The 26,793-nt window shown below is 35.6% G+C and overlaps 2 protein-coding genes and 1 long non-coding RNA gene across 9 annotated transcripts in view; 1 reads left to right on the forward strand and 2 right to left on the reverse strand.

The window, feature by feature from the left end:
• Positions 1-26,793, reverse strand: part of LOC126965171 (uncharacterized) — a 125,437-nt gene that overhangs the window by 16,400 nt on the left and 82,244 nt on the right. The window lies entirely within an intron of this gene.
• Positions 9,155-26,793, forward strand: part of LOC126965010 (uncharacterized) — a 62,885-nt gene continuing 45,246 nt past the window's right edge. The window contains exons 1-8 of one of the 4 annotated variants that reach the window (XM_050808415.1): positions 9,155-9,376; positions 9,490-9,686; positions 10,240-10,434; positions 10,964-11,074; positions 12,114-12,134; positions 12,995-13,106; positions 14,160-14,277; positions 15,117-15,252. In XM_050808415.1, the coding sequence (XP_050664372.1) occupies positions 9,509-9,686; positions 10,240-10,434; positions 10,964-11,074; positions 12,114-12,134; positions 12,995-13,106; positions 14,160-14,277; positions 15,117-15,252 (871 nt within the window). In that variant the 5' untranslated portion in view covers positions 9,155-9,376; positions 9,490-9,508. Of the gene's footprint in view, positions 9,377-9,399; positions 9,687-10,239; positions 10,435-10,963; positions 11,075-12,113; positions 12,135-12,994; positions 13,107-14,159; positions 14,278-15,116; positions 15,253-26,793 lie in introns of those variants that run through there. The other 3 variants (XM_050808417.1, XM_050808418.1, XM_050808416.1) reach the window with 3 other exon arrangements.
• LOC126965119 (uncharacterized) lies at positions 17,525-26,518 on the reverse strand. Of its 4 annotated transcripts, none has more exons than XR_007729459.1 (4): positions 26,351-26,518; positions 25,078-25,254; positions 23,554-23,711; positions 17,525-19,212 (listed from the first exon to the last, which is right to left on the reverse strand). XR_007729459.1 is itself a non-coding variant. In XM_050808585.1 (4 exons), the coding sequence occupies exons 1-4, from the start codon at positions 26,198-26,200 to the stop codon at positions 19,034-19,036; spliced, it is 546 nt and encodes a 181-aa protein (XP_050664542.1). In that variant the 5' UTR covers positions 26,201-26,304; the 3' UTR covers positions 17,525-19,033. The 4 variants fall into 4 exon arrangements, 2 of the variants coding, with proteins under 2 accessions (XP_050664542.1, XP_050664543.1); XR_007729460.1 differs by lacking the exon at positions 26,351-26,518 and adding an exon at positions 25,538-25,600; XM_050808585.1 differs by lacking the exon at positions 26,351-26,518 and adding an exon at positions 26,169-26,304.

Here is a 26,793-nt window from a genome sequence, read left to right on the forward strand (position 1 = left end):
GTGCTGATGGTCTGCGAGGCGTCGCACGATGCGCTAGGAGTGTTCTCTGATCTCTCGAACGCATTCGACTGCGTCAATCATCGTACGTTAATTGTAAAATTGCTATTCTTTGGAGTCTGTGGAACATCTTTAGATATGATAATTTCCTATTTGTCCGGTCGGGAGCAAATAGTGTCCATCGACGGTGTCACTTCTACAGGTTCCTCAATAAAAATGGGTGTGCTCAGGGTACTTTACTGGGTCCTTTCCTGTTCCTAGTTCATAACAATGATCTTCTATGGAATGATCTTCTAGTAGATTAAATGTCAGATATAGTTTTGTTCGCCGATGATACATCGATCATATTTAAAGTAAATAGAAAAGACAAAGAGATCCAATGATCTCTCTGTCTTTCTATTAGTATTTTCTAGTTTCAATAAACTAATAATGCCCTCAACGTTGTTTCTAACTGGTTTTTTGCAAATAATCTTTTGTTGATTGAAGGTAAAACTAATTTTTATTATATAATATTAAACCGTTTGGAAAACGGGGCAACTGTCGGATATAGCAACGCCTAGACTGGTTTATTTTGCGTACTTGTTATGTGTTTTGTCTTACAGTGCTTTGCTCTGGGGTACGGATAGCATCTTCATTTTACAGAAGAGAAGTCTTATAAGTCGAGGCTTTTTACGAAATCTGTTTAAAGTAATAAATAAACTTAAAGTGTCATCAGAATATATCTATCAAAATATTATGTATACTAGGAAAAAAACTTTGATACCACCAGTTTTAGAACCACTAAGGCAAATAAGTATTTTTGGGAAATTCTGTTAGCTTCTATAATAAACTCCCCACGACCATAACAGAATTGCCTTACAAAATATTCAAGACATATATAAAAACTGTTTTAATGGGAAAAGGTTACTATAATATTAAGGAATATATTGAGGATAAAGAAGTTTGGAGTACGGTACCATGGATATCGCGAGTCTCTGCGACCCTGTAGAATCCACCGGGCTTTTTTTAACTACTTACGTAATTTACTTTTTGACGCTTTTGTGTACTTGTGAACATTACTTGGCTATTAACAGATGCTTTTTGTAAGTTTACGAAAATAAAAATATAAAATCATTTTCAAAATAAAACCTTTTTCATTTTCAATCGTCATTTTACATATTTTTGGTGCTTAGGAGTAAGGATGGCGATTCTTTCAAAAAATATCGGATTTTTAAATCGACTCGAATCAAAGTCTGATACATTACTACACAAAAACTTCGAAGTCCAAAAAATCAATTTTGACAGAATTGATCTTTTTGACTTTTGAAGTGAAAACCTCTTTCACCGCCAGGTGGTTAGGTGAGGCTGATCTGTCACGCTCTCAGGTGAAAGGATCGATAGATAGATCGATCGGAACCACAGAGTGTATCAGAGCAAAAAAGATACAGACGGCTGCTCTTCCCTTCTCTGCTTAGCGGTGAAAAGCTCGATCGGGTAAACGCGGCACCGCCGAGTGTACCCGAGTGAGAAAGATAAAGTCAGTTCCTCTTCGCTGTTGTGGCACTGTGTTTAGTATATTTTATTAATACGTAATAATTGTCATTATCAATTAAATAGTTATGACTATTATTTTAACAATTATTTGGTTAACATTGTGAGGCTAATGTACACACAGTAAATGGTTATCGTGCTAATATTATATATTGAAAAACATTATTAACATTCATCATTACAAAAAACATAACTACTGTTATTGAACCCACTGAATTTGATATTTTATTTGTCTAGTCTTAAGAAAATTTATTTAAGTAGGCGTTGCGTTGCGGAAATCCATAATTATCCAAATGATTTGAGTTTTCTTTAGTGTTAATTTCGCCAATATTTGTCTTAAAACAATTCGACACGTGTTTCGCCTCTACACGAGGCATCCTCAAGACATGTTGTCTCGCCAAAATCTGGCACTAGACTGAATCAAATGAGCCGAAAGCCGCTATTTTATTCCCTCGTCCCATCTCATCCTCGTCGACGCGCTGTGATTGGTCGGCTGTTGTGACGTATTACCCCCGGAAGAGATACGTAACAATGGTGAAGGGACTAAATTTGTTGGTTCATACAATAATGCAAACATGTTATTTTAGTGTTTTATTATTTCTAATTGCTCTAACACATTCAAGCGAAATCCTTTTTCACATGTAACTATGTAAAATATTAAAATTATTATTGTTTCCGAGTGATTGACCGGTGTCAATTAAATGTTTCGCGAAGTGTGATTTTTCGGGATGATTATTCCTAAACGCTGCAATATGTTCCGAAATTATTTTGTACAAGTAATAGGCACAAAAGTACAGATTATGACAGGAACTAAATATGGCATGATAAAAAATACAATATTACGAATTTTCCCCAGAAATAATGCAATACTTATATAATTGTTAAAATAATTATGTAAGTTCTGTTTTACCATAAAAACAGAACTTTTGAAATTCGGGTTATAATAAGGACAAATTTTAATAATGTAGGTACTAGGTCTGAATCACTGTTTAAGCATTTAGTCAGCAATTAATGAAAGTATAATAATTATTAGTATTACATTGTTAAAATAATTATGTAAGTTCTGTTCTACTACAATACACAGAACTTTTGAAATTCGAAGCTACCACAAGAGAAAGTACTATGTAATACGTATAGATGGCGGTTACATCTATAGCGTGGTGTTGCTTTCGGACAGGATTTCTTTCCCTTACTGCTTTGACCACCTTTTTCGTACGAACACTTCGTGGACGGCCAGATGTCTTTCTGTCACAAACATAGGAGGTCTCATTGTACCTATTAATAGCCCGGTACACAAACATACCAAGCAACATTTACTAATAGCAAGCGAATGGCGAGTTTTACAAAATTGCATTTGGCTCCATGCATGCAATCTATGTAATGCAATCACAGCGATTCGGTTGTCTTTAACGCCCCACTCCATTTTAATATCGCAAAATATTGTACAATGTATTGGCGCCAAAATGAGAAAGTGCAATGAAAAATCATATAAAAATGATAGATTCCAAAATCAAATGTAATATTTTCATTATGTTAAATTGTTACAGTATTATGCCCAGATTAAGTATACAGAATTAAAAAAACATAAATTTCAGACTTGTTTCTCATTAATTCTACTAATACCCGACCCATAATAATACTATGTACATACTACATAATTCATTGCACGGGTGAGGCAACCAAATCAAATCAAATCAAAATCAGTTTATTCACGTAGGTCACGGAAATGACACTTATGAATGTCAAAAAAAAAAAAAATTTTTCTTATTGAATCTACCGCTACTTCGTAAAGGGTTGAGCTAATGAGAAGAAGCAGCAAGAAACTCATTGCCACTCTTTTATATCAAGATTTACAGATCATTTGAATTACAATATAATATGTAAAATATAAAATGATGCAACACACTCAAACGTCAAATAGTCAATGTCTTACACGAATAAGTCAAAAAAGTAAATGTAAATTAATAAGCGCCCGTTCACGAGCATGACGCATGAGCCAGCCATCGCCTCCCTCAACCATATTTTAGCAAGCATGATGAAACCTGTTACGAGAACTCAGCAAACAACAATAAAATAATCCCAATACATCCATACAATCCTACATATCATGCAATACTCACCAAATACCTCTACTTACAATTTGACAATTCTGTTTAAACTTGTAATTAATATTATAGAAGCTCAATCCTTTAGGATAATCAAATCAAAATCACTTTATTCAGGCAGGTCAATATAATGACTTTTCTTTTTATATCCAACTCCTTTGAGGGTTGAGCATTAATAAGAAGTGGCAAGAAACTCTTTGTGGCAATCACTCACAAATCATTTCAGTTACAATATATGTAAAGTGATGCAGTAATAATACTCAAACAACAAATACTCAAAAAAAATTAAATTAATACGTAAAAACAAGAGACATTCACGGCCGACTACTACTGTATCAACAATAATACTAGGCCATGGTACAGTAGATGCATCAATCCACACACACCGTAAATAAATAAAGGTATTTAGCAAACATTTTATTAGCAATTATAAAAAATATAATTTTTAATTTTAAAACCATGAGGTAGAGTTTCCGGCCACAGGATCATCCTGCCACCGCAAGTAGCGCCCGTTCAAGAGCATGACGCATGGGCCAGCCATCGCCTCCCTCGACCATATTTTAGGGAAGGGAACGACCCTTCCCACGTCGCCGCCACAAGCAGTGAAATTTAAGCGAGCATGATGAAAACTGTCACAAGAACTCAACCAAATAACAAAAAACAAGAATGTTCATCTAAAATATATTCAACAACACTCACTCTAACCTCTACTTAAAATTTGACCATTTTGCTTTTAGTATAAATTATAAATTTTTCAAAAATATATTTAATTAAGGGTAACTAAAGCTCAAATCTTTTAGAGCAATTCATACCCATGCTTTCTTATCATCTAAATAATCCTTTAAATTGTAATACGATTTTTCCATAAGTTTTATGTTTAATATAGGCTTTGAACTTTACATTTCCATTATGTTCTCAGGAAGCTTATTATAAAATCTAACGTAATACAAGCTTCACCCAGGGCGCCGCCAGCCGCAAGGCAGAGCAGAGAAGGTGGAGTTCACTCCGACCTTCAAACCTGCGCCGCCTCCGAAGGTAAACGCCTGGGCGAGATCTCCTCCGGCTGCCAACGCTGCCACAGAGGCCGCTCTCGCGGCCCCCGCGCCCCTCCGGCCACCGCAAGCGTCCCACCCGGCGGCGTCGGTCCCGCGACCGAGGCCACCGGCGCCCGCGTCCGCGGCAACAGGTAACAAAGGCGGCAGCACCTTTGCCTTCATGTTCGAACTGTCAGAGCTGTTCGATGCTGTCCGGGACGACCCGCCGTCGCTCCTGTAAGTTATGGCAGACAACGGCAAAATATTCCGTGCCCTCACCGATAGAGGGCGAAAGTATAAAAACATTCGCGATGCCTAATTACGTAAGCGGACGGGTTAAACCACATACGCTCCGTATAGCGTATTTTAACGCCCAAGGCCTTAAGCCTCAACTGGACTTGGTGAAGGAGTTCGCTCACGAACATCAATTAGACCTATTCTTAGTGCAAGAGACATTTCTAAAACCACGTATACGCGATCCGCGTATCGCTAATTACAACTTAGTCAGAAATGATCGCACCACCCGTATGGGCGGCACCCACATTTATTTTAAAAGGTCTCTACACTGTATACCTATAGATCCTCCGGTCCTCACTAACATCGAGGCCTCTGCCATCCGAGTCAGTATGGCGAATCACCAGCCGATCACTGTTATTTCAGCTTATCTTCCGCCCAACAAAAAAGTATTATACACAGATATAGAAGCATTACTCGGCCACGGGGCTGCAGTCATAGTGGGCGGCGATCTTAACGCCAAACACTCCAGCTGGAACAGTAGAGCCACAAATAGAAACGGAATCTTATTAGATTCGCTGACAGACACGCTGAACTTTTCAGTAATAGCACCCGACGAACCAACACATTATCCGGATAACGTCGCGCACCGACCCGACATTCTAGACGTTGCGTTACTTAAGAACGTAACGCTCAATGTAAATTCAATCGAGGTTTTTCACAAATTAGAGTCAGACCACCGGCCCGTCGTCCTAAATCTAGGCCCACCGGTTAACTTTCAACCACCGACGAAAACAGTGATCGACTGGCAACGGCTGGAAAAGGATCTCGAGTCTATCAAGTCCGACGACCTTGACCTTATACCGTACGTCATCGACTCGGTCGACACGGCTCACAGTGCTATCTCTCATGTGACGTCACATATACAGAATAGGATCAAGGCCTGCTCCAGGCAGGTTCCGACGATGCCACCGCATCGCCTAAACCTGCCTCTAGAGGTCAGGAACTTACTCACACAGAAGCACAGAGCCACTAGACTTTACGACAGGTATCCGTCGGTCGAGAATAGGCGCCACCTCCGCTACCTACAGCGGGTGGTACGGGAACGTATCGCGGAACTCCGCGGCGAACGTTGGGACCGCTTGCTCGGCAACCTTAAGCCATCACATGTGGCTTTCTGGAAGCTGCCTCGCGCGTTCAAACAGGAGCCGCCCACTGTCATGCCTCCTTTGGACAGACCGGGACTGCAGCCGGCGCTCGATGACGATGAGAAGGCTGAATGCCTCGCCGATAGTCTCGAGAGTCAGTGCTCTCCAAATGCAGCAGCCGACCCGACACACGTTGACGAAGTTGATCGTGAAGTTGAACGTCGCTCCGCTCTGAGCCCTTCAGGCGATGTAATAAAACCCACCTCTTACGAAGAGGTGAAGCTAATCATTAAGGAGCTTCACTCCAAGAAGGCCCCGGGGCCTGACACTATAAACAATAGGGTTCTTAAAATCCTACCCTCGACTCTTATTACTTTATTGGTTACCATTTTTAATATTCTTTTGTCTAATAGCGCGTTCCCCGAACAATGGAAGGATTCCATTGTTATCGGTATCCCAAAACCCAATAAACCTAAAGCTATTCCGAGTAGCTATAGGCCAATAAGCTTAATTAAGTCGATCGGGAAACTTTACGAAAGATTAATTCTCGCGCGTCTTAATCATTACATCGCGGAGCTCAACCTGATACCCGACATACAGTTCGGATTCAGAACCGCTCACTCGTGTCCCCAGCAGGCTCACCGACTCACCGAGTACATTCTCGTACGGCGTCAACTTCACGCTACCACGGCAGCCGTGTTTTTGGATGTCGCGAAGGCATTCGACAAGGTATGGCACAACGGCTTAGTATTCAAGCTGTATCAACTGGGAGTGCCAAACAGGCTCGTGCGCATCATACGAGCCTACCTTACTGATCGCTCCTTCCGATATCGAGTAGAGGGCACCCTATCCTCACCCAGACCCATCAGGTCTGGCGTGCCACAGGGTTCAGTCCTCTCTCCCACTCTTTTCTCGCTCTTCACGAGCGACATTCCCAAGTTTCCGAGTGTCCAGCTCGCTCAGTACGCTGACGATACGGCACTCTACTTTGGCTCCGCTCTATTGAACCGCTCAACCTTGAGCAGGAACATTAAAGTACTTCAAGCCGCCGTCGATGAACTAGCAACTGGTTCAGAAAATGGCGGATTGAAGTAAACCCCACCAAGAGTGCAGCGGTACTCTTCGGTAACGCGAATAGCATCCGCGCTAAAAAACGACCGACCGACGTCATTAAATTGTATGAAACACCCATACCGTGGGTGACGGATTACAAATACTTAGGAGTCACGTTCAACAGCAATATGAACTTCAAGAAACATATTGATACGGTATGCAATAGAGCCCGATTTGTCCTCAGTCGCCTTTATCCACTTGTGTGTGGGCGAAGCAAACTTCCGCTCAAACACAAAGTGACGCTGTACAAAACCATCGTACGGCCCATACTGTCATACGCCAGCGTCGTTTTCGCGCACACCCGACCGAGCTACTTACGTCGTTTGCAAGTAGTTCAAAATAAATTCACGCGCATGGCAACCGGAGCCCCGTGGTTCATCCGAAACGTTGACCTTCACCGCGAACTAGAGCTTCCGACGATAGCTCAACACTTTAAAGAGATCTCGCGACGCTTCTTTGACAAGGCGCCTAACCATCCCAACATCTTAGTTAGGAAGGCATGCGGGTACACCCCCCTTCACCATAGTCTCAACCCAATAAGACGTCCCAGACACGTAACGGTAGACCCGGATGACGACATCACCATCGCGAACGCGACACCCACACAAACACCGACACAGACACGCACACACCGCCTTCGCAGGCGTAGGCGCGGTCAACCACCGCAAACCACTGGCACTCGTCACTCTGACGATGGCCAGCGGCCCGCACCCTAGATATACCACACATTGTTTTGATACCCGACAAGACGTTAGTCCTCGTCCTGTAATCGTTTCACTACACTCACTCACACACGGACTGACTGACGGACTGACATACACCACTTACACAACCACAAACACACTCCACAAACAGACACAAACACAAACATACATGCACACTAACATTTACACTACTTACACACATACAAACATACATACATACAATCACAAACACATACACACACACTTACATACATTACACTAAACATCACCACACTCGCCGGCGAGTGTGTTCTTCTCATCTTTTCATCTTCATTTTCATTTTCATTCTCTCTCCTTCCCACAAGCACACGGCCGGTCTGAGGTTCGAGTCTCCTTAGGAGACGCCCCGCGACTGTTGTTGCGTAGTCTTTGCGGCCTCCACGGCCCACGTCCTGCTTCTCTGTGAAAGCCAGGGCTGCTAACAGCACAGAGGAGGTTTTAGTCGGTATGGGGCGTCCGCTTACGCGGACACTCGAGTCCGACATATTACGCCCCGTTCCGGGGCGTAAATACGTAACAGTATTTCCTCCTCTCAAAAAAAAAAAAAAATCTAACGCAATTACCGATGAATGACTTCGAACCGCCCGTGGACATCCGCAACAACAGGGCAAGAGATGCGTTGCCGGCTTTTAACGTGGGAGCTCTTTTCTTGAAGGTCCCTAAGTGGCATCATTTCAGGAAAACAGCAGCTGGTAATTCATTCCACAAAGAGGCTGTGCGAGGCAAGAATTTTTTTCCAAAACGCGCGGATGTGGAATGCTAGACGTCAACGTGATGCTGGTGGTACGTCGACAACGTCATGTCCAGTGGTGGAATTCGGCCGCTAAAATCAACCCAAACAGCACATTCCGTGATAATATTGGTAGAAGATGCCGAGAGAATTCACAGGTTCTGTCATTTTTCCTCCTCTTCCATTAAAGTGGGGTGATGCAGGAAATTTATTCTATGGCCGTTTAGCAAGATTTTGGCTAATTAAGTAAACAAATTATTTAGATAGAACATTCAACTTATTGTAAGAAATTTGCAGCTGTTATGGAAACAGACAAAATTAATCTAGGTTTCTTAAGGTCGAGTCGTTCTTGAGAATTGAGATTCAGTCCTAGATATCAAAACTAATATTTTTTTGAGTTCAATAAATTCAGATCTTCATCCTTATTTTTACGTCGTCGTCAACACTCAACTGTCATTATATTACTCAACATGCTATTTACTCTCTGTTATATTATCAATAATCTTGTCATTATTGTCACTTGTGGGATTAGGGTTAGGGATATTATTATTTTTGTAATCGGTCATTATTGCGATTTGCGATAAGCTTTATCAATATCTAATATAAACAACAAAAAAAGCTACAAGTTGTTCTTTAGTGGTACATGTGCATTAAAACTTTAAATAGTTATTAAGCTAAGACTTCTTATGGGTTTGAACTGGAATCTATGACATAAAAATCATAATAAAATAATTTAGGGCAGGTCGAGTAACTTTATTATGACTCATGTTATGACAGTATTATTACTAATAATCCAAGGCTAGGTGACAGCATAATAAGCTAGATATTGAAAGTAATTGAATGATCTTTCATCAGGTATATTGCATTTCATAAAATGAATGATAAAATGTCTGAAGTGGAAGAAAAAGTTGTTATGACTCCTAAAAGCAAAACTGCAACATCAACCACATTAATTGTGGAGAGGAAAGCAGTTGTTGCTGAACCCAGTGATAAGATTCATGTAGCAGGAGGAGACCATACTGGAATAATTATCAATAAGGAAAAGAATTTGGGTATGCATTGATATAGCTAACAATACTACTCTTGGGTGAAAAATCCTATTATTTAGACTTATTCTTCTATCTTGTTTATGTCTATAATATTAATTATTATTAAATTTGATAGAATCTAATTATAATAGTTAACAATTTGTATGGATCTATAATCATGGGGAATAAATAACATTTGATTTGATTAAGCTGCAGTGACAAATTGATCTAAATTTGTTAATAAGTTTGCCAATGATCATAGGACTCACTGGTAAGGATCAACTATTGAAACATGAATTTATAATATTGATATTATTTGGAATTAAATATGTATTACATAAAATACATTTTAAAGATTTGCCTCATATTATATTTAAAAACTTCTTTTATTTTCTATCAGCTCCCTTAATGTTAGGTGTAAATATCCAATAACCACCAATGTGTTATGTTGGACCAATTTTAACAAGACCGCAGATTTTTCAACTTATACATACTAATGTAGGTTGTATGTTAAAACACCAGGTGATCAAGCTGTTATTTTTATATTCGAAATAACTATTTTTTTTTAATGTTTCAGAGAATGGTGTAACAGAACAGTGCCATGCACAATTAGAGTTCTGTGTGTATCTAGTATCTGCTGTGGATGGATCACATACCAGGGAAGCTAGAGCACTTCGATTTTGGTTTAAACCCACAGTTCCTCTACAAGACTGTCCACATGAAGCACAAGCCTTCTTTAGAGAACTTGTTAGCCCTCAAAATTTTCCTAAGGGTATAAATATATTTTTTTAAATTATTACATTGAGTATTTGATTATTTTGAATAGAGCCTTTAATTTTTTTATTTGGAAAATATAATGTGTACTTAACATCTTATATTTATTGATAGATGAAGATTTTTAATTTATATATTATATACATGATAAAAATGAAATTCTCAGTAGAATGCTACTAGCCTGGAATAGACATGCTACTATAAAAGCACACTTGTTTGCTACTAGGTAGTACACTCTCAGTAGCAGGCTCTCTAAATATATGCATTTGTTCATGAAAAGCATAGTTATAATACTTCAATTATATTTTATTTATTTATCGGAATTAACACTAAAGAAAACTCAAATCATTTGTATAATTATGGATTTCCGCAAAGTAACACCTACTTCAATAAATTTACTGGGAATTATACTTTTTAGTTGGTGTTAAACTAGTTTTAGTCTCTGCCATGTGGCCATAGGAATATTTCATTCTATTAATAGTTTCATTTGTTAATGAATTAAAAATAAAAAGTGTTTAAATTTTCAGATTATGTGGGCTTCATTAAAAAGATCATAAAATTGATGCAAAATAAATACCATGAATTAAAAGTTTTGGAAGTTGAACTCAGGCAGGAAGGTCATGCAACTCCACCTCCAGGTAATATAAGTTTCTAATTAGCATTAAATTAAAATAATAATTCGTTTTTATTTGACAAAGGTGATAGAAGAGTGAGCTGGATATAAAAATATCCTTTATTCTTTCTAATTTACAATAATTTATGGGTCAATTATGGCGGGCAATTAATTGAATGGGTCATCTGATGGTAAACAACCACTGCCACACTCTTTTTAGAGGAAACACAAGAGGCCTTTTTGGTAGGTGTACTGTTCGGATCTCTTTAATGTGAAGAGTAAAATTTGATAGAGATTAGGTCTATATAATATACTAGTGGACCCGACAGATGTTGTCCTGTAGACACGTCTAAAATCGGTCCAGCCGTTAGGAGGAGTTCACAAACTTACACATGAGCAGGAGAATTATATTATATGGACGGAATTGAGAATCTTAAATTCACTGAAAGAAACAAAAAAAATCATCAAAATCGGTCCAGCCATTTAGGAGGTAGTTTAATTGTGAATCTAAACCATTCTCAAATCCACCTGAAGACACACACCAATCTCAAATTCACTGGAACACACAAAAATATCATCAAAATCGGTCCAGCCGTTTAGGAGGTAGTTCAATTGTGAATCTAAACCATAACCAATATTATCCCGCTCGCACGGAACGCGAGAGGTCGCAGGTTCGAGTATCGTTCATAAAATTTCGTTTTCAGTTTTATTTGTGTACTTAATTAATCCAAGAAGTGAGGGTTATCACTTTAAAAACATAACAAATTGTTTAGATTTGCAAGAGCGACATCTCAAGTCAATTTCCTAATATGAAAATATTGAGGTTAAGCAGGTTAGCAACTGTAAAGTAGATCCTGTAGATGAAGCCACAACCTGAGAGTTGAACAATAACATACAAGATTTTATCAACGATACGTTGGCTCAGTTGGAAAGAGCGCTCGCACGGAACGCGGAAGGTCGCGGGTTCGAGTCCCGCATCGTTCATAAAATTTTATTTTCAGTTTCATTTGTATAATATTATGTATTTTATATGAGGATATTAAATAAGTTTTAATTTAATACAGTGGCGAATGGTGTACTAACGAGTAAGAATATTTATATGCAAGTATTTTAGTTATGGTTGTATTTATGTATTATTTGATGTATCTAATGCATGAATAATTATAATTTTTAATTAATTTTATTTTGTATTGCTAGAGGAATTTGTATGCAGCGCTCAGTACATAACTTCTTAACCTGTAAGAGATTGAGACACATTAGTAATTTCCAAAATAAATTAAAAAATCACATGTAACACAAGTACATAGAATGTTTTTATTCTAATATATTTGCGTAAATGATCACGTCAATTAATATCACCAATAATATTAGTCTTCATGGTTAAAATTTAGTATCCCTTAGCACGAAGGGGTGAAGGAGAGTGAGGGGGTATCCCCTCACCCGATACTACTCTCATTACAAGGTAATGGACCGTTCCAGAGAAAAATAGTATTATAACCTAATCTTAAATTATTGCATTTTTAAGGGTTGGAAAGATGTAAACACCACACCTAAATTATAATGGGGAAGAAAGAAAGGGAAAGTGGGGGGGAACGTTTCATTACACTGTTTTTCGTATACAATTGACAGCTCTTAGCCTCCCGCTGCCATGCTAGCGCTCATGTAGCGTTGTATTCACGTGTTTTATCCGTTTTAAGGTTAGAATTTTTTTTCTTTATTTTCTTAAAAACTGTGCAATAGGTACCTTGTAATAAGAGTAGTAGCACTATAATCGTGGATCAAAGCTCTGTGAACTACAACTGTTTTTTATCTCCAAATTTGTGCTAAGAGATACTTAGTCATTTTTCTTATCTTCCTTTTGCATGTAGAATTAATAAGTTGAATTGCATTTAATATTAGAATGTAGCACACCAGTATAATTGATTGAGGATATTTCTGTGTTTAGAGTTCAGCGACGAAGAAAATCAGGCAAATCAAACATACCTATCTGAACAGAGGGTGTTGGATATGATCGAGAATGCTTACCCGAATCCTTTGACTGTTGAAGATTTTGTAACGTAAGTATTGCATTAACCGGAACAGAATTCCGGGAAACCCTGATCGCGCCTATGCGTGAGATCGGCGTGATTTTGGCGCTCGTTCATTGTTGTGTCAATGTGTATTTATAGATTACTTATAATAAGAATGATTTGAGTGAATGTATCTGAAAGCTATTGAAACAAGCTATAAGACATTGCAAAATAAACCATCTTATGAACAAAATAACGGTCAGAACTTGGTGAGGGAATAGTGTGCCGTACGGCACTCTCGGTTTTGGAGTATCTGAAAAATCTAGTGCCCCGGGGCACTGCCTATTTCGGAAGGTTAAATAGAGCATGTAGAATTACTCGACCAAGCTGACTAGTGGGCATAACAAACATGTTTGTCGCGAGTTGAAGATGAGGTTCGGCGATTTCTCAAACGAAAGTTAAGAAAGAAAAATTACTTAGATCATTTATACGTAAAGATAGACTATGGTAGCTGTGATAACGTCAAAAAAATTAATTTAGATTTATCCTCTATTTTGAACAATGCACACATACTAACAAAAAGTATCATACAAATCGTTAGTGTAAGACGTAGCTTGTCATGCACACTACAGTATTAAATCTGGCCTGTTTTTAGTGGTTGTCTAACAGTAAGAGACTATACACATATAGATACTCTATGGTAATCTTAAGGATTGTATTGTGAAATGTTGTTACTCTTTGTTATACGATTTTCGTACCAACTGTCGAGATTAAAGTATCCAGGTCAATTAAAATAGTTGTTAAAATTAATTTATTGATCTCATTATGTTCATGACGAAACATGTAAGAAAAAATATTTATTCACTTACTTATATAAAAAATTACACTTATAAATGTCAAATATTTCATCATTACTTCGAAAACGTTGAGCTTTAATGAGAAGAAGTGGCGAGAAACTCATTGCCACTCTATTAAAACTATGTTTATAGTTTCAGCATTTTACATTATATTTTAAACAATGTGTTCAGTTATGATTTATGATAAGGTATTTTTTGGTAATTTTAAAATAGGGATGTGTAAGTTTTCTGTTTGATGATGCAGTGTTGGAAGATGGTCAAAGGCAGAAGTGAAGGATGCTTTGGAGTCGCTGGAAGAGAAGGGACTTACAAGAACCATGTCAGAAGGATTGTATATTCGTCAACATAGTGTAGATACTCAGGTGAATAGACACAATCATATTCTTTTGTTTTTGCCATTTGTAGGTATTTTGTAATTCTTTTGAAATTTATGGAGATCTTCATGATCTCACACACAGATGATACTCATTTAAATTGAGGTGATCCCTACACTTGTAATATGAATGACGAGACGAGACACTTTTATAACTATTGTCTTATTTTTTATTATGTATTATTACTTAATTATTCATCTGGCAAAGAGCAAATTGTACCACTTACTTAGTTAATGTTGCTAATGGTAAAAGTAAAAATTACATTGTTATATCATTCATTTTTCACCAGTGGGAGGTTTCTTTGCACTGGGGACGAGACGAGCAGGACGTTCAGCTGATGGTAATTGATACGCCATGCCCATTACAATGCAGTGCTGCTCAGGATTCTCAAAAAAACCAAAAATTCTGAGCGGAACTACAATTGCGCTCGTCACCTTGAGACATAAGATGTTAAGCCTCATTTGCCCAGTAATTTCACTAGCTACGGCGCCCTTCAGACCGAAACACAGTAATGCTTACACATTACTGCTTCACGGCAGAAATAGGCGCCGTTGTGGTACCCATAATCTAGCCGGCTTCCTGTGCAAAGGAGCCTCCCACTGGTAACCGTAACGTGTACCGTGAAGCAGTAATGTGTAAGCGTTATTGTGCTTCGGTCTGAAGTGCACCGTAGCTAGGCAATGGGCAAATGAGACTTAACATCTCATGTCTCAAGGTAAGCACAATTGTAGTGCCGCTCAGAATTTTTGAGCTGTAGGTACGTTCTGCTCGTCTCGTCCCTTATTTCCATAAAAAAATGTAATTTCTATATGAAGCATGTATTGTAGGTTGTAAAACAAATGCCGACGCTGAGTTCTTCCCGACAACCTTCCATAGCTGTGGTGACCGCGTTGTACTGCGAGAAGCAAGCCGTCGACGCGATGATGGACAATCAAGAGACATATGTGCGGTATACGACCGTCGGTGAGTTTTTGTGCATGCATATACCGTTAGCATATATATGTCGCAAATTAATTTAGATTATTTGGCGGGACGGTGTTGGTATCCGCCATGTTGTTTTAAGTCAAACAGTGTGCACGACCGACGATTTCAAAATGAGCGCTCTACTGATAGAAAAAATAATTTACTTCAATCGTCTCACACACTATTAATGAAGCTATACCTCGTGTAGCATACTAGTGACTACGTTCCATCTTTTGATTTCGTATTTAAAAAAACTATTCAGAAAGTTAATGCGAATGGCAGGAGACTTTCTGGGATTCCTCTGAATACGGGATTCTTTGATCGTTCCTCTTCCTTATTTACATTAATGATCCAGAATAAAACATATAAGTTTGTATTCTTTGATATATCCTACTAATATTATAAAATATGTGAAAGTTTGTATGTCTGGATGTATGTTTGAACTTCTTTAACGCAAAATCTACTGAATAGATTTTGATGAAACTTTACAATAATATAGCTTACACACCAGACTAACAAATAGGCTATAATTTATAAAACTATAGTGTGAATTATACAAAATATAAAAGAAGTGTGATTGTTACTAATGAATACAACTAGCGCCATCTCTTATCGATTAGCAAGCAAAAGATCTATACAAATGAAAACTAAACTTATCTGATTATGTGTCGAATAGTTAATTATAAGGGATTACCTCGTTTTTATTTTTATTACATAGGTTAGTATTTGGTTTTCTTTTGATTTTTATATAATAAACTAGCTGACCCGGCAAACGTTGTTTTGCCATATAAAGTAGAATTCACGCGATAGTTTTATAAGTAATAAAATATTGCCTATATTATAGCCTGTACATCATTTTGTTCTATTGTCAATAGTTTTTGCAGCGCACGCAATAATAGGTTTTCGATTTTACACCTTGTGTTACAAAATAGCAATTTTATTACGGATCCCTAATTTTGAAAAAAAAAAACATAGCCTATAGCCTTCCTCGATAAATGGACTACCCAACACTGAAAGAATCATTCAAATCGGACCAGTAGTACCAGAGATTAGCGCGTTCAAACAAACAAACAAAGTAGTTAGTATAGATTAACCCGAAGAATGAAAAGACATTTTCATAGTCGTCGGATTTGATATGTAGGTCGGAGAAGAAACGGTCGACCACTTAAAATAATTTATGTGGCAAAACAACGTTTGCCGGGTCAGCTAGTACACTCATATTTAAACAGACAGACAGAGACAGATTAAACAATGCTGTATCTTACATAAGGCACTTTTTAATTAGTGGAAAAATTAAGCTAAATAGCAAACTAACTTATAATTTCTTTGAATCAAACGATTTTCTTTTTATTTAATTTTTATTTATATTCTTGATAGTATAATGTATGTGTCGTCATTCGAGGACTTTACTGCCACCACAATGGTCATCTGTCAGTGGAACTATGTGCGCTGAACACTGCCGCTTCATTTTCGCAACTATTTGGGCTATGTCGGTTACTTTGGTTCTCCTACGGATCTGCTTATTTCTGATTCGATCTCGCAGGGAACCTCAAAAATTTATTAAAATGAATTATTATGTATCGACACATTAGCGAATTTTCTAGAGACTATAATTCATTATTATGTAAACACCAGCAACAAACATAAACTTGTTATACCTACTACTCGGTTACGTCGGGCGAGTGAGCCTTTTGCTGAACAATAATTTTAACTCTCGTACAACAATATTCCATAAAATGTACAAAATACATTTGTTCCTAAAATATTTTTTAGGAAACCTTAATACTTTTTTATGGACAAAGAGGACAAACGAGTGTACGGGTCACCTGGTATTAAGTGATCACCGCCACCCACATTCTCTTGTAACACCAGAGGACTCACAGGAGCATTGCCAGCCTTTAAGGAAGGTGTACGCGCTTTTATTGAAGGTACCCATGTCGTATCGTTCCAGAAACACCGCACAAGGAAACTCATTCCACAGCTTGGTTGTACGTGGGAGAAAGTTCCTTGAAAACCGCACTGTGGAGATCCGTCACACATCCAGATGGTGGGGATGATATCCTAACTTGTGGCGTGTCGTGCGAAGGTGGAATTCGGGGGCAGGAATTAGGTTAAACAGCTCTTCGGAACACTCCCTGTGATCCACTTTGGGAATGGAGTTGCCTCCATTCCTAAAGTGGATCTAATGGTTCCATTGAAATCTAATGGTGTGAAAATTAGAAGTAGGTACTTGCAGGGAATCCCGGTTCGATTTGGAATAAGAAAAGTCTGCTTTCATTAATGCTTCATTTAATAAAAAACATTATGTATAATTATACAATTATTTCACACTTATTCATAGAATAATATATCATTTATGTAGGAATACAGATAAAGCTCGATAAAAATAACTGTTACAAAATGTAACTGCTTTGGAAAATGGTGGGCTACTTCAAAATATAAATCTGTACCCCCTTATTCATAATGGTCCGCTAACTTTAAACAGCCGCTTAGGTGTGCTTTTTCTCATTCTGATTCAGGTCAATAGAAGAAGACAGAGTGAGAATTAGCAATGCTTTAAGTTAGCAGACTATTATGAATAAGGGGGGTAGAAACTATCGTTACTTTTATCATTTAACATTTATAGTTGAATAAAGCAACTACATAGAACAAATATCTATTGAAAAAAAAAACTAGATACTTGTTATAGTGAACATCATACGTTCTCATAGGTAATTTAGGAGAATACGTCTTGCACTGTAAATCTAATATATAAAATTCTCATGTCGCGGTGTTTGTAGTTAAACTCCTTCGAAACGGCTTGACCGATTTGAATTTCATGAAATTTTGATTGCATATTGGGTAGGTCTGAGATTCGGACAACATCTATTTTTCATACCTCTAAATGTTAAGGGTTGTCCATGCCAAATATTTTTTTTTAAATTTTGTGACATTTTTTTTAAATTTGTTTGATTATCAGTCGGCATTAAAAATACATACAACTTTTCACCCATCTACGATCAACAGTTACTTTTGTATCGCGATTTTAATATCGGCAATACAACGTTTGCTGGGTCAGCTAGTAAACAATAAAAATCACGTGTCGTATAAGATCGACAAATAATACAATAACACAACACCAAATAATACTGAGATATTAATTAATACTTCTAAGTAGTATACTTGTACTTAACAAAATGGAGACAAAATGAAGAGGGTGCTACTTCAGTAACCAAAAAGTCTTGTTATCAACGCAAACAAAATAAAATAAGGCAAACAGTACACAATCTATACATATAAATAAATTTTGAGTGTCTGTTTGTAATATTCAAATAACCGTTTTTTACTACATGTACTTGAATATAACACCGAAATAACATTTTTAAAATTTTTGTCTGTCTGTCTGTTTGTATGGACTAATCTCTGAAATGGCTGGATCGATTTTGACGCGACTTTTATTGGCATTTAGCTGATGTAATAAAGAGCAACTTAGGCTACGTTTATTTTAGAAAAATAAAGTAATGTTGCAATGTCCAAGAAACGGTCTAACTCTAAAAATAATTTACATGGCAAAACAACATTTGCCGGGTCAGCTAGTTGCATATAAATTCACATCATACTACAGTATTTTTGCATTAATAATTTAGCCTAAAATAAATCCACATACCATAGGTACCATCGATTATTTTCAAGTTTCAAAGATCTGTCTCAAGATGCCCTTTTAAATGCTAAAAATATGAGGCAACCGTTAACGGGAACTAATATTGTAATCACCGTTTGGTTACATACTCAAAGTAACGTGTTAAGCAAATTTAAAACTAAGCTCGTCTACTCTTCTGATGTCATGACTTAACGTTAAATGCGTGATCTGACCCATGTTATGTTTAAGGCTGATACTGTCTAAGGCACTCTCTCCAACATATATATCGATGATTGACTCATCTTGTGGTTTTATCACGAAACGTATGGAGAAATCTGTTGCTGAAACAAAAATTATTTCTTATTAATATTTCTATTATCATGAATCGTGAATTAAAAAGGTTCACCATTGATGTCCCTCACTCTGTTATTATAAAGAAGAGATTATTACATTAAGGAATTTTCTAGAAACCAAAGAGGATGTAAATACTACGTAATAAGCCAAAGTTTTTTTTTTTAATTAATAAATGATAATACAACGGAAATGTACAGCGATTTACGTTTGAACAATAAACATGAGAATGGCTAAACAACTTTGAGGCTAAGAAAAAGAAGGAACGCCTATTAAAGTTTTTACAAACATAATAACATAAATCTCTTAAGACAATGTATAACTGCTACAATTACTAAAATAAATTGCGACAATAACATCGAATACGTATTATTTGAAAATAATTACGCTTGTTACAATAATATATATTCACAAATCTAAAAGTTATAATTTAATTATGTCCATCACAATGTATAACCAAATACAACCACAGCCTAAGTAAAAATTGAAATTTAGTTTAGTATGAAACGTGCAGTGATATGACGTAACTTTTAAATAGTACTAATTACAGTATGGCGTTTGGTGACGAAGTATAATCCGGCTAAGTTTGAAAGCGAACAGTTGCTTAAAAACGTAGTGGATTTCGGCTTTTAACAAAATTATAGCCGTCATCTCTCAATCTGTCAAGGATTTCACGTTTCATACAATCGAGTGAATCGCTTTTTTCTTAGAGATTTTGATTAGGCTGCTAGAAACTACGAAAAGTATAATGTTAACAAGAGGAACAAACAAACTTGTTATGCCTACTACTCGGTTAAGTCGTGTTAGCAAGTCTTTTATTGGGCGATGTATATGCTTTTACAACATGATCCCAGAAAATGTACAAATGTGTTACGAAATTTAAAAGAATTGTTAAAAAACGTTGTGTGGTAAAGGTTATTATAACATAAAATTTTATTATTGATACCGCAGATTGGGAATGGAGCGAACACCCTCAGGCTATTTAATTAAAAATGTTTATTGTACGAAAAAAAAAGATTCTTGCGCCCCTTCTTCTCAGGTCTGAGGCAGATTATTTCGAATGGGTGGTACCTAGTTTATGACGTTCAATAAGTGATATTTTATCCTATTTTGAATAAAACTATTTAAATTTGAATTTAAGGGAAATACAATTATTAAACCTTTAAATGTCTATTGATTGGTTGAAGTATTTAAAATATTTTAATCAACCAGTTTTATAATTTGCCACGCTTTATGTATTAATAATATCTTTATAATTTATTATAACAGTACAGTTAATTAATAATATTTAATAGCTTATGTAATCAACAAGGTATCGGTGTTTATATTAAAATTATCTAAATAATTTCACGAAATAAAGTCACATTATTATGAGTTGGGAGTTAATCTTTTTATGCTCTTTAATTGTCATCGTTTATAGCCCGCTTGTTCTATTATTTTTCATATTAATGGTCGGGCTCACTTGATGGTAGAGAGCTGTTTCTACATAATACTCATCTAATATTAGATATCTTTATATATATATAAATTCAGTGTCCTGATGTTTGTTTCCAATGAAATCCTAAACTAATAATGAACGGATTCTAATGACGATTACTTCATGGAGTTAACTCCAACTTGAGAGATATGATAGTTCTGAATTTGGGTTTGGGACCCATTAATTATATTTTATTTCCAATATTTGTTTGTGTGGACATATTTTCTATGAGAGAATTATTGACGCACGGTTAGACAGTTCTGCTGTGAAACAATTTAATTATAACAACAGGGAGCATATTTTACGAAATGATTCTTAATGTTATAGAGAATATGAATCGTGTTGTTAATAACTTTAAAGAAATAGTGAAAACATACAGTAAAGGAAAATTTTATTGATGAAAGATGAGATGAGAATACTTTATTGGACTTTTTTGTAAAACATAATACTGAAAATAAATACCAAAAATTAAAATACTAAAGACGAGGCAGTAAGGGCCCGGGCTATAGCCTGTTCGTAAGAACGATTAAAAAAAAATGTACTCTATGCTCCTGTCTAATCAAACATCAATGGAGGTGCGTTCATAACTCGTAATTTTTACGAAAACACCTAAGCAAACATTAATTAATTTGTAATTCAAAGAACTATATTTATTTATATTGCTATTATTTAATAACTACAAAAAAGGGCTTAATGGTTTATAATTTGACTATTAAGCGCAATTTTAAAATGTATTTTTAGTATTTTCTACGCAAAAAACCGCTAAAATCATATCATTTTAGGTTTCGAAACGCAACGCATATGGTTCGAGTAAGATAGACCAAACTTATGCAACGACTGTAGAGCGTAATCTCTTTCTCACACCGCGGACCACAGACAAATTTCTTTATGAATCGAGCGATCCAAACTCCATTCAGTAAAAAGCACTTCATGGTACGAATTTTAGCGACCCAGTTTAGGTTCCTAAACTGAACTGCATCGGAATCGCATCGCTTATTAAAAGTTGATGGTAGGCCCTCTGTTCTATTACTATATGTGTGATGGTATTTTAGTTTTCTCCTCAAATCAAATCCGTATATTTCTCCCAATATGTAGTTACAATAGTACAGCAATACTTATTCTTAAAATGTTAAACTACAGTTGGGAGCTCAAACTAGGTAGAACCTGTGCTATGAGTCTCCTGGCCTCCCCACTCTTAACTAATTGCATTTTATTGTCTATAGTATTGAGACTAAATATATTATAATATGTTTGTGTGTGTATATATTTGTGTGTGTATATATTTGTGTATGCTTTTGAAATCTTCCAAGAGAGTGTCATTCCCTTTTCAGTTTGTGTGTGTGTTTAGTGTGAGTAAATATGATTAATACTATATGAACCTATATGTATCTCTATTTATTTGTATTATAGTAACATTGGGGCCAACTCCTATATATAAATAAAATGATAGAGATTTTCTAATGTCGGCCCATCACCGAAAAGCTACTGATAGATTTCAATTAAGTCTTTTAAGATTTATGCCTTTAGACACTTGGCCCTTATCTATAAAGATCTCATCTTACGTAAAATTATTGCGGTATCTTCATAAGCTATTAAACTTTTAAGATACAATGATATCTTATCTAATCAGCTAGAGGTCCCGGGTTCGAATCCCGGTAGGTGCAAGCATTGATATGATGAATATGGATGTTTGTATCAGAGTCATGGATGTATTTATGTATGTTTAAGGCTATGTCTAATTTGGGGCAAGATAATTTGTGTAAAAGTGTGTCAATATTATTATTATAATTGAAGGGTTTTTTTGTTATAAGTAGATATATATAATATATCAAAAACTATGATATAAGATCATCACTAGATTCTATTGCTATAGTCTAGTTTCTTGAAAACGTAAATCTAGACGTAATATTATTTCTAATATTATATGAGGTTATTTTTATAACATATATATATTAGGGTTTAAAAGAAGAATGGAGCATAAATAAAATAATGAAGAATGAAATTCTAATCTAATTTTATAGAAATGACACCAAAATAATTTGAAAGGAATCAATTTTGAGAAAATAATTGCCTTTTTTGCCTTTAATAACAACAACCAAAAAATGGTAGAGTACCTAGAGAAATAATTAGTAGTCACATAACATGTTTCCCTATTGGTTGCCTAACAGTTACACTTAGTAGTTTTAGTTTTCCATAGCAATCTTACTCGAAACAAGATTCTTTTAATATGTTGGGATCAAGAGCAAAAACGGGAACCAGAACTGGAATAGGATGTGAGATAATCTTCAATTCCAAACTTGCGTACCATTTTTAAAAACCCTTTAGCTACTTAGTAAGTACGTACGTAAGTAAGTACTTACTTATCCTATTGGGGGAAAAAATAATGTTCAGAATTCTCACCTGTGTGCAGGTTTTTTAAGCATTAACTGATAACCTGGCTAAAATTTTAATTAATTTAAAAGTGTTATGTGTAGTATTTAGTGTAAATATGTTTATTTCTAATATAAAAGGTAATCAAAATAACATGTAAGGTATTTTATAAACATGTTTTGATAGAATCAGTTGAAAATGATTTAAGTCAACTATAGTTTGAGATGACATGATTTTCATATAGGTTCAACAGAACTCATTCAATAGGATTTTTACTCACATCTATTAATTATTACTATTGTTAAAAAAACATAGAATTATTAACAAAACCTAATTAAATTTATATTGCCTAGTTTATGAAACCTACATGGGGAAATTTGCGGGCTTCTGATTGTTATAAGAACTAATAAAAGAAATTGAACACCACACTGTATAAACAACACACATAAAAATTTGCACATCTGATTGTGTATTTTATACTCACATGGGAAAAAATCTGATGCTTTAACTCTTTCCACATCATTCTCTTCTATAAAACCATTTACTGATGTTCTTAAAATAATTTTATCTTCCTGTGAAAATTGGGCCTCCACTTCAGCGGCAATGTTATCATAATTTCCAGATGTAAGTGCTACACAAAATCTGGAACAAATCAATATCATGAAATAATTACCCTTAACCTCCTGTCTGCTGCTGTTGCCATATGGCTACGGTATGAGACCACCGTTTAGTACTCTGTTATTCGTTTAGCACACAAGACATTAATACTTAGCTACATATATAGTAAACTATTTGACCAAAAGTACCATCAACCACATACTATAAACTAGACTATAATCGTCACCATCTGGATATGTGGCCTTCCCAAACGGGAGTTTTAAACCAAATTATAAAAATGATCTTCCTTTGTGTGATGTTTCTATATGGCATGTTACCTTAAAAAAAGTGTCTACACTTACTTAAATGACTAGCAATGCCCTAGAGATTCCTCTGGAGTTGATTTTCCATCAGGTTATTTTTTCCATAAAAATACCTACTCATAAAAACTAAAGTTTTAAGTTTTTAACAGTGAGGATAAAGTTTAATTGAGACCGGTTAAAGATAGACAGCACAAATATATTGGTCATGAACCAATATATAAAATACAAATGGTGATTTGAAAGTAGAAGAAAAATGCTAAATATCCCTACAAGTGCAGTGAAACAGTGTGTCATAAGGATTTGTGAGATAACCTACTAACAGATGAGTCCTGTAATATAATACAACTTTTGATAGGGTTTTAAATAAAAAAATTACAATACTTAGTTTAGAAACCCACTATATGAATTAAATAAACTCAAATAGCTAGGAATACAGCTTCCTTTAAGAGTATTGTATCAAATCTGGAATGTTCTAATATTTTTTAATATATTCATCATAGAACTTTTATATTCTAGACTTGATCACTACCATTGAATACAAGTTACAAATATTTCCTGTTGTTTAAAAACCTTTTTCACTAGGATGAATAATATAATGTCATTAGCCATATTACATAGAATTTCTACCACAAGTATAAATAGCATTGTCATATTAATTACTTCACTTTCTTTAAACTTTGATTTTACTTTCTTAACTGTAATGAAATTTGTTTTTAAACTCTACTGCCTGACAAATAGTTTGACTTGTAGACCTTCACATTGCAAAATCATAATTATTTTAGGTAAATATTTGAAATTTAACAAGATCCTTTGAGTATTAACTTTACCACCACATTTGAATGACTTCTTTTCATACTATATGTTTTTTAACCTGTAATCCTATTAAGTAGCAAAGTACTAAATTTAAAAAAAATACTAGTACTAAAAAGTACTAAAAAATATTGCTAACTTACTAAAGTAGAGTTCATAGTATTGTTTTTCAGTGAGCAATGAGAAGATCTTTGTATTTTAATATCATATAGAATGTTAGATTTATGCCAGTCAGTGCCATACTTGTTACATAAACAAACATTGTCTCCTCAACTTACTTCTCCGGGTTTGATTTCAATTGTCCACTCACATGAATTATATCGTCAATGTCAAGTGCTCTCGGTAATCTTAAGGCGATTTCGTTTTCCCTTTGCGCCCCAGACCACATAGTTCCTTGTGATGTCCCGTTCACTGTTGTTGGATTATATGCGACCTCATTCTGTGCTCCGTTTCCACTAAAATACACAATTTTGGATTGATTTTGTAAATCAAAATCGTTCCTAACTCACACAACAATTATTATTACTACGTATAAGTATAATTTTAATTCATTAATTTATTTATAAACCGTGTGAAAATTAATAAGCTAATCTGTTAGCCGGCTCTTGCTTCAAACAATGTTAATACGACGTTAAATACACCACGTACAATTAATATGATCAGAAACACACCTATTGAACGAATTTAATATGTACTTCATTACATAATACGTATTTATTATAATAAAAAATGAATTACATTATTAAGATATAACTATTCAAGCTTCAAGGTTCCTTCCGCGCAAGATAAAACTCGTTTGATTTTTGAGACTTTGACATTGACATCTAATTAAATGACGCATGCGCGGAAAGACCCACTTGCCCAATATATAGGCAAAACGGCGCGCGTTGCCGCCAAATAAAAACCCGGGAGATAAAATAATTTAAACGTGTGAACAGTTGTACAAACCATTCAACCAGTCAACACATAAATATTATTTACAAGCTAACCTGACAGACGTTCTAAACATATTATAAATATTATATACAATTAAATACAGTTTTTTATGATTTTGTCAATAATATTTCATAACATCACATATTATTTCGTAAAATACTTAAGCTTCCTGTTGTTAAAATCAAATTGTTTCACAGTAGAATTGTCAAACCGTGCGTCAATATGCTCTCGCATAGAAAATATTATGTCCATACAAAACAAATATTGGAAATAAAAATAATTAGGGGCCCCGAATCAAAATACAAACTATCCTATCTCTCAAGTCAAACAAACACCAGGACACTGGATTTATATATATTAAGATTTATTCTATGACTATAAACACATTGTTGTCATAGAAAATAAAGCGACATCCAAATGCTGGAATTCTTACCCAAAAATACAATCACAACACAATTTCAACATAGCGTGATATGAGTAACGCTTGCCAAAACCTAACACGAGCTATCAGTAATTCTTTAAACCACCGTATGCCGTATCAATGAATGATTTGAGACGGAATGCTGTTAAAACGATGACGCAACGTCGAAAACAAACACCGGCATAACTACACACCTTGAAGCTAAATTCTCCTTACACGGCAGCTACTAACTACAACTACAGTTATGTTTTAAACGTCTGCTGACCGCATCGGATTGTCGCCACACGGAATTCGAATTTCAAATTACGAATTCTACGAGTTTTAAATGCGTGCTCAAATTATTCTCTATGATCGATGCGTACTTCGATTATAAATAAAACACTGCGAATGGTTATCGTACATTCGTTGGCCGAATATAAGTGCTGTAGCCTCTAACAATAGCCAATCTTAATAACGAAATGACACACTGACTTCGTTTCGCTTTTGATAAAAGAAACGATAACGGAACGGTTTCAACAGCTGAGTTAATAATGATAATAAACCTATGTTACAAGTATAATATATTATAAGTATAATGTAAAATAAATAGGACATAGTTCCTGAAAAACGTTCCAAGCCACAAACATCACACTTGAAG

The sequence above is a fragment of the Leptidea sinapis genome, chromosome 6, assembly GCF_905404315.1.
Source record: "Leptidea sinapis chromosome 6, ilLepSina1.1, whole genome shotgun sequence".
Taxonomy (NCBI): Eukaryota; Metazoa; Arthropoda; class Insecta; order Lepidoptera; family Pieridae; genus Leptidea; species Leptidea sinapis.

Bases quoted from the DNA above. Each gene is read 5' to 3' on its own strand.
- LOC126965119 (XM_050808585.1), bottom strand. From the start codon at position 26,200: ATGTTGAAATTGTGTTGTGATTGTATTTTTGG. The intron at 25,255-26,168 runs GTAAGAATTCCA...TGTGTATTTTAG, and splicing joins TGTTGTGATTGTATTTTTGG to TGGAAACGGAGCACAGAATG. The intron at 23,712-25,077 runs GTAAGTTGAGGA...GATTTGTTCCAG, and splicing joins TTGAAATCAAACCCGGAGAA to ATTTTGTGTAGCACTTACAT.